Source organism: Denticeps clupeoides, chromosome 1 (assembly GCF_900700375.1).
Source record: "Denticeps clupeoides chromosome 1, fDenClu1.1, whole genome shotgun sequence".
NCBI classification, from domain to species: Eukaryota; Metazoa; Chordata; class Actinopteri; order Clupeiformes; family Denticipitidae; genus Denticeps; species Denticeps clupeoides.
In genome coordinates, this window is record NC_041707.1 from 8,034,678 (window position 1) to 8,046,718 (window position 12,041).

The 12,041-nt window shown below is 40.4% G+C and overlaps 2 protein-coding genes across 2 annotated transcripts; one reads left to right on the forward strand and one right to left on the reverse strand.

Annotated features, from left to right (window-relative positions):
• Nucleotides 1-50: 50 nt before the first annotated feature.
• srp54 (signal recognition particle 54) lies at nucleotides 51-6,413 on the reverse strand. Its single transcript, XM_028979454.1, has 17 exons — nucleotides 6,312-6,413; nucleotides 5,454-5,577; nucleotides 5,268-5,365; nucleotides 4,107-4,198; nucleotides 3,920-4,004; nucleotides 3,716-3,820; nucleotides 3,306-3,372; nucleotides 3,109-3,166; nucleotides 2,838-2,988; nucleotides 2,595-2,743; nucleotides 2,282-2,382; nucleotides 2,082-2,168; nucleotides 1,924-1,997; nucleotides 1,722-1,830; nucleotides 1,391-1,561; nucleotides 743-838; nucleotides 51-516 (listed from the first exon to the last, which is right to left on the reverse strand). Exons 3-17 carry the CDS (start codon nucleotides 5,343-5,345, stop codon nucleotides 425-427), a joined length of 1,515 nt encoding a protein of 504 aa, XP_028835287.1. The 5' UTR covers nucleotides 5,346-5,365; nucleotides 5,454-5,577; nucleotides 6,312-6,413; the 3' UTR covers nucleotides 51-424.
• Nucleotides 6,414-6,606: 193 nt separating this feature from the next.
• Nucleotides 6,607-12,005, forward strand: LOC114794758 (uncharacterized). The gene is made up of 8 exons (XM_028987526.1): nucleotides 6,607-6,848; nucleotides 6,932-7,053; nucleotides 7,208-7,346; nucleotides 10,448-10,569; nucleotides 10,681-10,791; nucleotides 10,919-11,025; nucleotides 11,115-11,214; nucleotides 11,756-12,005. The coding sequence occupies exons 1-8, from the start codon at nucleotides 6,752-6,754 to the stop codon at nucleotides 11,861-11,863; spliced, it is 906 nt and encodes a 301-aa protein (XP_028843359.1). The 5' UTR covers nucleotides 6,607-6,751; the 3' UTR covers nucleotides 11,864-12,005.
• Nucleotides 12,006-12,041: the final 36 nt, after the last annotated feature.

The following is a 12,041-nucleotide window of genomic DNA, read 5'->3' on the forward strand; positions in this document are numbered from 1 at the left end:
ACCTGTGTGATACATGAGTGCAGCTTTATTTAATAAACAGCCCAAACGTATTAAAATTCTGCCATATAAATTTTATTGTAACATGACAAAATATTGCCACATACTAAGAATGTCACTAGATTTGACCCCCTCCAAACATACCTGACAAAGCTCTTGGTTGTCTAAAGCCAAACTAATGACTCAAAATAATACAAAGTGATCCACTAGCTCTTCCAATGCAATTACTGTAAAATCAGACCATATTAATAGTTTTCTTTACAATAAACCTCTGTTATTTTAATCCAGTTAATGAACTGCAATACGAGGCCAAAAAAATTAAAGAAAAGGGAAAATATATTTTATTCTCCTAATCCAACTTGGTCAGTTCACTAAAATAACATTTATATTTAAAGGTTTTTTTTTTTTCCATTTAAGGCTATGAGGTTCACATGTTATTGAAACCCATCATTCCCTTCATATTGCCGGCTGCCCCTTGCTGAAACTGCCGCATCATGGACTGCAGACCTGCCATTCCACCTGTTGAGATAAAGAAACAAACATAGAATCAATTTAAACTAAAAGTAGCTAGTTAAAAGCTTATAAATAATAATATTCTGATTTTCTCAGCTTCTTTATGGTACAAGAAACTGAAGGAAGAGCCAAGTGATGTACCACAAGTGACAAATTAATATTAACATAGAATGAGCAACAAAAATAATATTTATATTGCGAATGGGCTGCTGCTACAAAACACAACACATACCCATGTGGTGCAGAACTCTGGGGTCCATCATTTTGGCCATGTGACTGTTTAGCTTAGCCATCTGAGATGGGTTGACATTCTTGGACATATCACCACCTGCACAGGGAAGAGTCAGGAAATCTTTAGTACACCTCAAACAGTTCAAACTTAAACATGTGGAATCGGTAGCTCCAACTAAATGGTGGCAGCAGTGGCCTAGCAGGTAAGGAAACGGACCCCTAATCAGAAGGTTGCCCGATCCGCCAAGGTGTCACTGAGAACACATTTTGTTGTGTACTGTGTTGCAGTGGTTTCCTAGCAGTGGCAGTGGGGCCTAGCGGTTAAGGAAGCGGCCCCATAATCAGAAGGTTGCCCGATCCGCCAAGGTGCCACTGAGCAAAGCACCATGCCCACACACTGCTCCCCAGGTCGCTTGTCATCGCTGCCCACTGCTCACCAAAGGTGATTGGTTCAAATGCAAAGGACACATTCACATCTCGTTGTGTGCACCGTTTGCTGTGCTGTGTATCACAATGACAATCACTTCACTTTCACATAATCTAGACAAGTCTAAAATGAATGTCAATCAAGAAACAACAACAGGGTTAAGAAGACCCAAAAAAGATAACGTACATGTACCTCTGTCACCATAAAGCAAGGTTCCCTTACCTTTGAACAGGCCTTTGATGCCACCCATCTTCTTCACCATCTGTGCAAACTTTGTATATTGGGTCAGCAGCTCTTGGACATCCCTTGTGGCCACGCCTGCACCCCTGGCCACTCTCTGGATCCTGTTGGGCTGTTTGCTGAACAGCTTGGCACCATCTTTGTTATCCAGCTCTATGGGAAGCAAGTTCAGTCACAACAGACAACATTATTACCATTATAACCTTATTGACACTGCATTTGTATTTAAGGTTTACAATAATAGCACAGCATTAAAACATAAGACTGAAATGGCACCAAAATCATTGGTCTGCAAAATAAAATGCTTCTTCACCTTGATCATTCATGCTGTCCATGATTGTCATGAGCTTCTTTAACCTAGCCTTAGACACATCTTCATTGTCTTTGCTCATGAAGTCCGTTCCAAAACCTGGAATCATGCCCTGAACACACAAATTGAGTCTATTGTCATTACTGCTTTTTTTTATTTTTTATATATATATATAAAAAATATAATTATAATTATTTCGTTTTACCATGATCTGCCCAAAAGGTCCCATCTTCATGATATTCTGAAACTGTTCATACATGTCCCGGAGGGTGAACTGACCTGTTGTGGATAAAGAATAAAAACTGCACTACAATTGTCTTATGAAAAAGTATATTTCTTATGAAAAAGTATATTGATTATTACCATGTTTCAGCTTGTCAATTAACTCTTCATTGTCATCCAACTTCAGCTCATTCACTGTGGCTATCAAACCTTCAATATCCCCCATACCTGTTAGACAGAGGACACACAAAACAAGTAAAACCCTAGAGCCAGTATGTTTAATCATTTCCAAACATGTTCCATTGTACAACATAGTAAGAAGACAACTGGATGGAACGAACCCAATAGCTTGCTGATGAAGGGCTGTGTTTTGAAAGGCTCAAAGTCATCAATGTGTTCTCCAGTTCCAATGAAGATGATTGGACTCCGAGTTGCTGCCACTCTGTTAATATTGATATAAAACAGAACTCATGAGCAATACTGAGATACTACGTGGCATGTGGTATACAATGGTTTATTAGTTACGTATACTCGAAAACATATCACATAGTTTTAAGCAGATCCACAATGTAGTACAGAGCTGAAATCAATTACTGAATAAAGTGCTAATCAATGGCTCAACCAAGTTAGTTTTACTAGTTTGATCATACTTACGCACTGAGTGCACCACCTCCCTTAGCATGACCATCTAGTTTTGTAACGATCACAGAAGCGACATCGACTTTGTCTTTGAAGGCCTTGGCCTGAGCCTCACAAGCCTGACCAATGGAGGCGTCCATGACATAGACAATGTTGTCAGGTTGCTTTTGGGAAGGAAAATAATAACATAATTACACAGGGTTTGCAAGTAGTTGCTGCTTTTTTCCACTCCATTAGCAATGCTCAGTTCAGACTTACCACAGCATTTGAGACCTGTAGCATTTCCTCAAACAGCGAGTCTTCCTGTTTGTGTCGACCACTTGTGTCAACGATGATAATTTCAAAATTCTCACTCTTAAATTTTTCAACACCCTCAGCTGCTATGACAACAGGGTCCATTTCTGTGTAGCTAGTAATTGAAGTGTTTTAATTGACAATCATTCATTCATTCAAAACTATTATGACTTTCAAAATAGAAAAACTGCAGATTTAAAGGAATATGACATGAAAGCAGTAATTACTACAGTACCTCCCATAGAAGGGAATTCTGGCTTTTGTAGCATTTTGTTTCAACTGGTCAAAGGCGCCTGTAACAAAAGCATTACTATTAACATCATTCCTCTGGCAATTAAATAAATTTAGATTTAAGTTAAGACATTTTGTAATACTAGCACTAAATGTATGCAAATAAAATATATTATAAAAGAATAGAACAGTTAACATTACCTGCTCTGAATGTGTCTGCACAAATCAGACACGTCTTCCAACCTTTTCTTTGGTAGTAGTACGCCATCTAAGGATGAATTAGCAATGTGAGATTTGGTGCCAATGCCTTTTGTAGCCCATTACATCCCATAAAACCACTAAAAGTATTCTCTATTACATACCATGCTTTGATATTGCAGAAATCATTTGTTAAATTAAAAGAAACAAATAAGGCACCACAAGTATCAGGCAAAACATAATACAGGTGCCTAACATGTATTTTGATTAAAATTTCTTTATACAGCACTAGCCAACCAAAGAAACGCTGTTCAGAACAGACTGGTGAAAAATGATGATTATGATATGCCAAATTAAGCATTTGAAATTAAACTTCAGACAAACTTCAAAGCAGAACTGAAGCACAAATGTACCTTTGAACATGTTGTGGTTTTCCCACTGCCCTGAAGACCAACAAACATGATAACATTGTTCTTCCCTTTCGTAGGAGTCCAGGCCTTGACCCCAGGATCCACTAGCTGGAAGTACAGCAGTTATGAGTTTCATACTAAACAATATTATTGCATCTCAGGCAAGCCTTCCTGGGTTTATGAGTGCCTCCACAAACAAAGACCAACCTTAACAAGCTCTTTAAAAACAGCATGCTGGATCATTCTTCTTTTGTTTAACCCTGAAGCCATCTCCTCCAGGTCAATGGCAGTTCTGCAAAGCAATATTATAGCCATAACATGTCAAAATTGTAGTAGTATGCATATAATGAAGATTATTGTTTCATTAGGGTGTTTCACTGCTGGAGTCACTTACTTCACATTTTCCCTGAGCTGCTTCACCAGTTTGATGTTAACATCAGCCTCCAGTAATGCAGCACATACTTCTTTCAGCATAGCATTTAAAACCTGGGGAGAACGTGCAAAAATTAAAACTCACTTGACATTTGCATATATACACTTTATGACAAAAAGTAATCACAATACTTATATATGTTTATTATCGAACAATTCGATAAACATATAAAGCCATTAAAATCTCTGCCTCCATTTTCAGCCATTTCACTGTTTAAACTGCAGCACAGCACATGGTGACAGCAAAATGTGCCCTCTGCTTTTAACCAATCACCCTTGGTGAGCAGTGGGCAGCCATGACAGGTGCCAGGGGAGCAGTGTGTGGAGACAGTGCTTTGCTTAGTGGCACCTTGACGGAAACTTCTGATTCAGGGCCACTTCCTTATCCACTAGGCCACCACTGCCATGATGCTCCTTTGAATAATTAAAAGGTTCATTATACCTTCAGACCATCTGCACTAAAATCTGATTGGTTTACTTGAGCTGCATAATAAGCCAATCAGGATGCTCTTTTGTCTAGAAAGGGGTACATGAACAGGCACACATTGTATGTGTGAGTCTCAAGTGTGTGATGCACACAGAACTACTTGTTCTAGTTTCCAGGATATTTTATTCTATTTGCAGCCATCAGATAGCTGCTGTCAACATGCACGAGACTCCTGGAACTTCCGGGAGAACTGGGATGTCTGGCAGCCACGTGTATCCATTCAAAGTAATTGTATGTTGCATGTTCTACATTCACTGAGCAGCAGAAGTAATACAGAAGCGATTTAAGTGGTATGTTGGAAAGACAAAGGAAACATTAACTAGAAACTAAACAGTGAGTCCTTGAAATTGATGTTCTGGAAAAAGGAAAAAAAAGGCAGGAGCAAGGTTAATAAACAAAAAAAAAATGTTTTAAAAAAATCTGTGCTCCTATTACAAAGCTAAGTGCAAAGAGTCTGATGCATTGGCCGCGTGCGCCCTCTTCATGGCAACAATATTATATTTTCTGCAAGATAACGCAACTTGAGGAATTTCAAAATATGGATGACATGGTTCAGAAAGACTTGCTTTGAGTTAAACGTTGCTAGAAGAACACAATTGATCCAGCTTGAGACAATACATGTTAATATCATCATACCTCCTCATTGATGATGGTGGCATTGCTCAGAGATCGCAATGCAGATGTGATCTTTCGACCCAGATCAGCTAAAACCATCTTGGCAGCTCAGTTGGTACCTGCCAAGTCAATACATAGCATATAAATTAACCTGTTAGTTATTAAAACCACATTCTTCTATATTATTAAAACAAGGTTAAGACTTGCAAGTCAAGTGAAGAAAAACTGCCTCTTCTTTTAGGGGTTTCCCCCCGTAGATGTTAGGTACAGTCGCAAAACCAAGCAGTGCCCCAGTCAGAGAGACGAAATACAATATTTAAGAAACAATGTCCTAAAAAAAAAAAGGGGGGGGGAATTAATCATACATTACACATAACAAGAGCCAATAAATTCATTCAGTATTTTTTTTCAGCAATATTCCATTTTCATCAGTGTTTAGATTTTGGAACCGGGTGTACATGAAGTGCGTTAAATAAACTATATAACAATAAGAATACATTTACCTACTCATTAACTTTATGAAAGCTGTACAGATTTTGTACACAAAATCATCCACTGAGCTCTGCGAGGCTAAAACAAACTTCACAGTACTCAACGCGCTTTTGTTGACACGATCCAAAAACCAAGAGAGAAGTTTGATCAGACTGAGACCACAAGGTTTGCGCTGGACTACGAAGAAGTCCAACGCCGAAGACAAGCTGGGTTTCCATCACGTACGCACTCGTGAAGACACGAGAAAGAAAACAAGCGTTCCGAGAACCCGTTTAAAGTCATGTTTTGGCGACATCACGCGTGTCGACAGCACACCAAGCACCCTATGAAACATGTAAATTATCGCAAAGAAAAGCTGCGCTGTCGACAGATGTTTACAGTGTATTTTTATTAGCAAGCTTGCGGGTTAGCACATAGAGCATTAGCCCAGGGCTGGCATATGGAAAGCTAACTAACCAGCTAGCCCGGACATAAATAAGGACAACGCTAAATAACCGAACGACAAAATAACAACTTCAATATTTCGCAATGTAAATAGCTTAAAAGAAGCCCAAGTTAGCATTCTTAGCCTACCTTCAACTCGGTTCGTGGAACGCAATCATAAACGTCATCCAAATCCGCACAACTCCCACAATCCCTTTCTACTTCCGGCGAGCGGGGCGCATAAACTCCGCCCATATGGACCAGACCGACAATTTCTGTAGAGAGATGGCACAGCTTCTCAAAAAGAACAGAGAAGCAATGTATAACGCCCCCTCTTTTTTAAAATGGGTAATTATTGATAAACTACGATCGTTTTTTTTTTCACTTCCTACTGACGTCAATACAACGTAGGAAATTGTTAACATTTTGTAGCGGTAGTCCTTAAACGGGGGCACGGGGCGTTTTGGACGCAGTGACGTCACGACGTACAGTATGCACAGGAAGTTGCGTTCGTACCAAACAGAAGAACGTGGCTGAGATGCGTCTGCTGTTCAGTGTGGAGCGGTGGTAGTGTTTCGCAACTGTGGATTATGAACTGCTCGGACGCCAGAAAGGAGATTCTGCGCATCGTATCACAGGTCGAGCCTCGAGAGTTACCGAGTTTGCTCGAATGGCTAAAACATTCAGGTAACTGGACGTTCTCTGTGCAAAATATATATTTAGGTTTGTTTTTCAAAATGTACATTTATATTAATATCATTTTGTCTTAGATGACCTGGACGACTGTATACACGACAATAACAAAGTGATCCTTAAGAGCATTGCAGATGACCTAAGGAGCTGTCTTCCCTTGGAGGCTGTGCTGTCCTCGGAGTCACTGACCATTCAGAAAGTACGCTGCATGATATTTTGCTATGCCTTTGCATAGGGATGCAGCAGTTGCAATCTGGCAATGTTATAATCGCTTAAAAAAATCTAACATTTCAGCTTTGACTCAACTGTATTTGGGTGAGCAGTTGTCTTTTCATGCTTGCATGTCTGTGCAGACAATGCAGAATCCCAGGCCCACTGTGCATGTAGATGCCTTCCTTTACGATGACAAAGCAGTGGATGCTCTTTGTGAGGAAGGCAAAATGAGCAGCAATTACTGTCTCGGCTGTGGATCTCACAGCACAGCTCCTCTAGGTGAGTGTTTACACAGCATGGATCCAGAAGCCCAATCCAGCATTCTTACAGTTTGCAAAACATGAATAAATCTGGTCAACGGTGAAAAAAAGGTCAAACTTTTTATAGCTGATCTAGGATCATTTTGATGCGCTAAATCCAAAAATCACATTTTTTTTTCGCTACCAGGTCAACTTTTTGATCTATTGTCGAAATTAGATAAACTGATGCCATGCAAAGCATTACGTAAACTACATTGTGTGCGTGCGTGTGTGTTTCTCATTTATAGTTGTTAATGTTGTTGCTGCATATTACAAATATTGTTGTTTAGAGTTTCAAAGTTAATGTGATGGCATAATTAAGAAGATCTTGCAGAAATAAGCCTGATGTCTTCTGTTACATTTGCGGCAAATACACTCTTGTTCATAACAGGAAACCAATCACAAGTTTCGTAAAGCGTGCATACCTTGCTTATTTCAGTATGGCACTAGGTGACCAAGACAAAGCTTGGGCACCACACATGGTATGCAAAAACTGCACTGAGCATCTGCGTCAGTGGACCAAGGGTCATAAGAGTTGTCTGAAGTTTGGAATACCCATGGTCTGGAGGGAGCCGAGAAACCATGACACTGATTGCTACTTTTGTGCTATTGATGTGACTGGGATAAACAGAAAAAACGGAACAACCTGACATATCCTGATCTTGAATCAGCATGTCGTCCTGTAGCTCATTGCGATGAAATCCCAATACCTGTCTTTGGAGAACTTCCTGTAATTAGCGACCATTGTTGAAGAAAATGAAGAAGAATATGTGGTTGATGAAAGCGGTGCGCCAAACCTTTTTTATTCTCAAATGGGGCTTAATGATCTAGTTTGTGATCTCAGCTTGTCAAAATCATCTGCCGAACTATTAGGGACAGAACTCATCATTACATACAGAAGGACTGGCCTGAACGGAAGGAATTGGTGCCTTGCAGAGCAGAGAACGTCATCAACAACCCTCTGGTGGACAGAGATAAGATACTCTTCCCACCACTGCACATCAAACTTGGTTTGATTAAGCAGTTCACCAAAGCATTGGACAAAGCTGGTGGCTGTTTCGTTTACTTGTGCCAGGCTTTTCCAGGATTGACCATTGAGAAGTTAAAGGCTGGCATCTTTGACGGTCCTCAAATCCGTCAGCTCATCACAGATCCTCAGTTCGAAAAGTCAATGAACGAAGTGGAGCTGGAAGCATGGAAGGCTTTTGTTATGGTTGTGAAAAACTTTCTGGGCAACAATAAGGCCCCTAACTACACGGAACTTGTCACGAATATGTTGACTGCTTTCAGGAACCTTGGATGCAACATGAGCATCAGGTCGGTGGGATGCAGTAATGATGGCGGACTACTGTTGGAATCTGACTAGAGACATCTCTGCCGCTGGACATTCCAGAACTTCAAGGAAAAGGAAATTTAAGCCCCAAGTTTTGAACAGTGATGACTGAACATACAATTTGCATATATAAAGTTAATTTTGTGGTAAATGAAAATTTACCGGGACAGAAAATTATAAGTTGATTATAAAATCAACTTGGCTGAAAAACCTGACCTCATCTACAAAAACTGATGCCATATTCGTGTTCTGTGGGCCAGAAACATGTTAAATCAGCAGAAATATATTAGACAACTCACAAAAAAAAAATTTTGTAAACCAGTGTAATTTGATTTTATTTATCCCAGAAGGAAATTCACAGTTTCCAGCAGTGGTGGCCTAGCGTGTAAAGAAACAGAGCAGTAATCGGAAGGTTGCCTGTTCGAATCCCAAACGGCCAAGGTGCCACTGAGCAAACCACCGTCCCCACACACTGCTCTGCCACTTCGGAGAAAGGCACATCGTAGAAAAGGAAATGAGCCGGGCTGGATGTAAATTGTTAGACACAGTTTAGTGTAGGTGGGCGGTTAGGCACCGTCTCCATTGCGTGGTCCCAGAGATTTATTAACATCATTGTCAAAGTTGTCCCACACCCCAGACATTGCTTTCATTGCTGGTGCAACCAAAACATGATCCAAAAGAAGTGTCCGTTTCAACTCCGCACCTCCTCACCATTTTTGCCTCTTTCTCACTAGTCGAATTGCATCACCTGACCGCTCATTTACCACGATAGTGTAAAACCCGTCAGGTTCAGGCAAAGATCTTCGGCTCCATCTGATCCTAATGTGCCACCTTGTGGAACAGCAGGCATTACAGGACAAGTTCAAATGAGAGCAGTCATAATTATGACCTTATTTTGACAATTCTATACCGATCTCCTGTGGGTTGGATGTTTGTTGGTTCACACTGGATAGAGTGTACATAGAACACACATTGTGGACAAAGCAGACATAGTACACACCTTGTAGACATGTAAACAATGGGAACTTGAGAGATGTTGCTTGCACGGTCTGTCTGTGCGGTCAATATGCTTGTGGTAATGCAAAGACACGTGCAATTAAGGTGCTGCGTGTGGTGCAGAGCTGCAGTGCAAAAAGCTAAATCTGTGGGTGTGGATGGTGAGATGATTGTTTTCCTGGAATTAAAGAGTCTCATGGCCTGGGGGAGGAAGGGCCTTCTCAGGTGGAACAGGACATCAACAGCATCCCGCCGCTGACGCAGCTTTTCTGTCTGTCCGGTTCAAAGCCCATTTTGTCCACCCCAGCATCCCACTGCATAGAACAGGGCGCTCACCACTACGGTCTGGCAAAACATCTGCTGCAGTTTTTTGCAGATGTTGAACGCGTGGCCTGGACCTCCTGTGATCCACCACGATCTCCTTTGTTTTATGGGTGTTAAGATGCAGAGTCACGCCATGACACAAAGTCCAGGATTAGTGTCCTGTATTCCTCCTCCTGTCCATTCCTTATACACCCAATCATCTGTTCATTTCTGTGCATGCCACTGCTCCGAGTTATGTTGGAGGTGTACAGGGTGAACAGGAATGGGGAGAGTACTGGCCCCTGTGGGACTCCTGTACTGCTGACCATGTTCTTCCAGTCAGATTGTCTGTAATCCAGTCCACTAGGCGCAGGTCTAATCTCACCTCTGTCAGTTTGTCCTCACGTAGCATAGGCTGGATGGTATTAAAGACACTTCCACCATTTCAGATTTCATTTCCCACTCGTTTTCCATTCCGGAGCTGCAGTTCATTTTCCAGCAAGTTCTGCCTGACCTGACTGGAAGACTGGTGGTGGATGTGGGCTCTAGGCTTGGCGCTGTGCTCTATGGGGTAACTTAATGTCTAATTTTGTTGACTGCTAATGTGGTTGCTTTCAGAGAGACATGATTTTGTGTTCCCTGTCACCTTTACCTTTAATTTGTTCCTTCTGCCCTGATCCAGGGATACCTGTACAGCTCAGCTGCACGGCTAGTTGGAGTGGAAATAAGCACTGAATTTGTGCACCTTCAGAATATGGCTGTGGAAAAGTATGGCTTCAGTGACAGAATTGAGGTAACTTTGCTCTGCAGCGTCTGTAATCCATGTTGCTGTTCTGTATTTCTGCTTTCCAGCTAACTTAACTTTCTAAATTATTTCTGACACCCTTTTCTATTGTATATGTTTTCTCCTCCTCTTGCAGGTCATCCATGCAGATATTTGTTCTCAAGTCTCGCTATTGCAAGAAACTGATGTTCTCATCATGAACAATGTTTTTGAGTACTTTCTGCATCCCAGCGACCAAATTAAGTAAATACTGATGTAACAAAAAATGTATTAATCTCGTTTGTTGATTGTGATCCAAGTTGAAAATGCTCATAATTTGTGTGGTTTCACAGGGCGTGGGACTGTATCAGACAGCACTTCCGCAAGAGAGAGGCACTGTTGCTGACAGTCCCGAGCATCCGAGATTCTCTCACTAAACTTAAAATAAATAATGTAAGTAGAATGAAAAAAAAATAACAGATTGTTGAACCACTAGAGTCTAGCCTGGAGGACAAATGCAAGCCACCAACAGATTTTAAGCAGCCTGCAGTCATTCAGAACAGGCCCACAGTCCTGCAATATTTTTTTTATCACTCAATGCTTTCTCTTTAAATCTAATGTATATTTGGTTTGGTTGATGTTTTTCCTCAATTAATTTTTAACTTTGACAGAAAGATGTTTTATGTCATTTGATTTAAAAAAAAAAACTTTGATTTGATACTTACAATGCCCAAACTTACACTGTATGAATACATAAGTGTATTATTTTTCGTGTTTTTAATTACTTAATGCAATTTTGCCATTAGATGTGTATTTTGATTAAGAAATTGGTCTGGTCCTTTTGGACACCTGGTGGTACATGGTCATAAAACATCCAAACCTCATTTTTAAATGTATAGTATGGAATTAAACTTTCTTTCCATTTTATGTTGAAAATGGTTATGTTGTTGCATGTATCTTGACATTTTGCTGTTTGCTCTTTGTTTCACTGTAGGTGGTGGACATCAGCGGTTGGGTTGAGGAAGTCTGCTTGAATTATGACAAATACCGAAAATGTGATCCTGACTCATTAAAAGAAATACACCTCTACAGAGTACTTTGACACAACAGTACAGAAGTTTACATCACTACATTACATCAGAAAAAATATGGTGTTACACAAACCATTATTAGTGGATTCCTTACTGCATATAAGCTACAAGCTGTAGTAAATATGTCATACAATAAACATTATTATATCTATATAAAATTCTGTGATTTGGATGTACAGTTGTCTCCCT